This window comes from Sinohyriopsis cumingii, chromosome 4, assembly GCF_028554795.1.
Source record: "Sinohyriopsis cumingii isolate HCF-2022 chromosome 4, ASM2855479v2, whole genome shotgun sequence".
Taxonomy (NCBI): Eukaryota; Metazoa; Mollusca; class Bivalvia; order Unionida; family Unionidae; genus Sinohyriopsis; species Sinohyriopsis cumingii.
Window position 1 is genome coordinate 14,222,910 of NC_142964.1, and position 2,837 is coordinate 14,225,746.

The 2,837-nt window shown below is 33.3% G+C and overlaps 1 protein-coding gene across 1 annotated transcript; it reads left to right on the plus strand.

Annotated features, from left to right (window-relative positions):
* Positions 1 to 418: 418 nt before the first annotated feature.
* On the plus strand, positions 419 to 2,225 carry LOC149800643 (alpha-(1,3)-fucosyltransferase fut-5-like). The gene has a single exon (XM_089954212.1). The coding sequence runs from the start codon at positions 766 to 768 to the stop codon at positions 1,975 to 1,977; it is 1,212 nt and encodes a 403-aa protein (XP_089810338.1). The 5' UTR covers positions 419 to 765; the 3' UTR covers positions 1,978 to 2,225.
* Positions 2,226 to 2,837: the final 612 nt, after the last annotated feature.

Here is a 2,837-nt window from a genome sequence, read left to right on the forward strand (position 1 = left end):
AACTAGAAAACATGCAAATTAAATACACATACCATTTCGTTACATTGTCATTTTCTTTATCATAATTATTATGATGTACCTATCATGTTTACATTTGCTATGTAAATGATATATATATATATATATATATATATATATATATATATATATATATATATATATATATATATATATATATATATATATATATATAGTTTAAAGATAAAGTATGCATTTTATACACAAGAAAAGTACCAAACATTCTCACACCACACTTATAAACTTTATAAATATTTTAACCGTTAAGTCTCTGGCGGTTTGCAATGTGCTTATTTCCAGTGACGCTCACTTCACGACCAAACAAATGACGTCACACGAATCAAAAAATTCCAATTGAAACAGTTCGAGCACAGCCAAATAGTCCACAATGAACATAGACACCGGTCGGATAATATTTATATGGTCTACTTGAATGACGACACAGTCTGTGTGTAGTGTGGAACAACGTGAGTGTGAATATAACAGCGAGGGTTATTTACCTAAATACGATTGAAATGAATTCGAAGATAAGTAAAATCCGACTTTTCATCAGTTTTTTCTTTTAGTTCCGGTAATATTTCAAGTACCTTACTACATTTACTCTGGCAAAGCGTCCGTTGCCATCTAAGGCAACCGCGTTTTTCAGCAAGAATCGGTGAAGGTGTACAAAATACCCACGTCCATTAATATCAGCTATTAGCCAAATCCATGGGTTTTGTACCAGTGTAGCAAAGATCAGTGGGGAGAATGAAATTGCAGATGATGAAGTCAGTACCATGGAAGAAATTTAAACGAAGTTTGTTATCATGTCTAATAGCACTTTTCATTATTTATATCGTTTATCTAGTCTCATGGTACTCACTTGGACTCCAGGGCGATATTTCATTTATCAGTAAGTTTCCAAAGAGACATTTTGTTACAAAAAGTACAAAACGCATTCTTATGTGGACTCCCTTTTTTCACGTATCATCGGACGACATGGCACGTCAGCAGAAGGACTGCCTTGAAAAATGTGACAAAAAGTGTGAAATCCATGCAAATAAAAGTGACCTGGATTCTAGTGATGCAGTGCTCTTTCATCTTACGGATATTTGGTTGGATAAGTGGAAATTTGGAACTAAAAATCTCTATCCTTTTCCAGCAACACGATCTCTGGAACAAGTGTGGGTATTAATGAACATGGAACCAACAACATTTTTATTTGGCAATATTAAAGTGTTGAATAATATTTTCAATTGGACTTTTTGGTATAGACGGGATGCAACAGTATATTTGTCATATGGTGGATATTCTGACAAGGAGAGATTGTATGCAAATTGGACATTGAAGCCAACCAATTTTTATCAGGAAAAGTCTAAATCTGCCGCCATAGGATTGATTAGTGACTGTACAGACTCGGCTCAGAGATACAGATTTGTTGATACGCTTAAAAAGTACATGCAAGTTGACATGTTTGGTGCATGTTATGGTAGACAATGTGGATCAAACGTTAATGACCCCCATTCATGTGATGAAAATGTAAAACAATACCGATTCTATCTTGCACTGGAGAATAGCAAGTGCAGGGATTATGTAACAGAAAAATACTGGTACACTTTACAGCGACATCAGATTCCTATAGTGAACTGGAAGCAAGTTTCACGGCATGTTGCAGTACCAAATTCGTATATCAATATATACGATTTTGAAACTCCAGAGGCTGCAGCACAATATGTTGCAAAAGTTCGTGACAACGAGACTCTTTACAATAGTTATTTTGATTGGATGTCCCGGTATAGTTTGCAAGAAGTGTGCAGCATGTGCAGATTGTGTAGGGCACTTCACGACAACAAAATGCAAGCACAAGTATACTCAGACTTAAAGGGTTGGGTGGAAGATGATGTATGTCCAACTGCTGGATACATAAGTACCTTTAAAAGAAACTTTCTCTTCTGGACTTATCGTCTTTTAGGACTCTAGTAATGAACTGGAAGATGTTATGCGATCTTTTCTATCTATATATTGTTATAGGATAAACAGGCATAATATCAAATGAATTATAGTTACTTTTATTTTTACATTCCTTTTTTTTAATAAATATAACTTTAGATGATATACTGTAAAAAAAAAAAGCATTACCTGTTTTCATATTTGTAAAATATTTTGTACCTTCACAGACATTTTGTAGGGTGACTAATTAATAAAATAAAGTGATCTTTATAATGAAATGTGTGATTGTAATTATTTTATATTCACCACCAAATACGCAGGGTCTATTTTAGCACACATGATTGTGAGATTCATGCTGATTTCTCAAATATTGTGCTGAAAAATCAGCTGATAATGCATTAAGATCATGCATCATATTTTCAACCCCTACCGTTATTCCTTCATGAAATTCTGTATTCCCAAAATGTCCATTTTCAAAAATGGAATGGTGTGGGACATTCACCTGTACCCAATTTTCATTTCTAGAACAGACCTAGAATAGCATACAGATAGTATGCATTGACATGTATCTTTTCGTTGTGAAATTGTTATGTTAGATGATGCATTATGTATTCTGCAATTGTCAACAATGCATCCCAGGCCCCAAGTTATTGTGCTGTACATCCTTTTAGCATTGTCTATAGGTTATTTGAGCATGATTTATAGCAAATTGTAAATAAATGTTTTTCAGTTGAAAATTTTAAACATATTTTTGAATTTAAGAGTTTATTTTCAATTTTCTTAAATACTTAAACAACTTTTAACAATTCAAATAGTTACATGTTATAAGATGAAAACTTGTCCTACCATAATACTCCAAGGTTAAAGAAACTTGGAGTCTATGCAGAACT

Excerpts from the sequence above, each read along its gene's own strand:
- LOC149800643 (XM_089954212.1), top strand. The coding sequence starts at position 766 with ATGAAATTGCAGATGATGAAGTCAGTACCATGGAAGAAATTTAAACGA.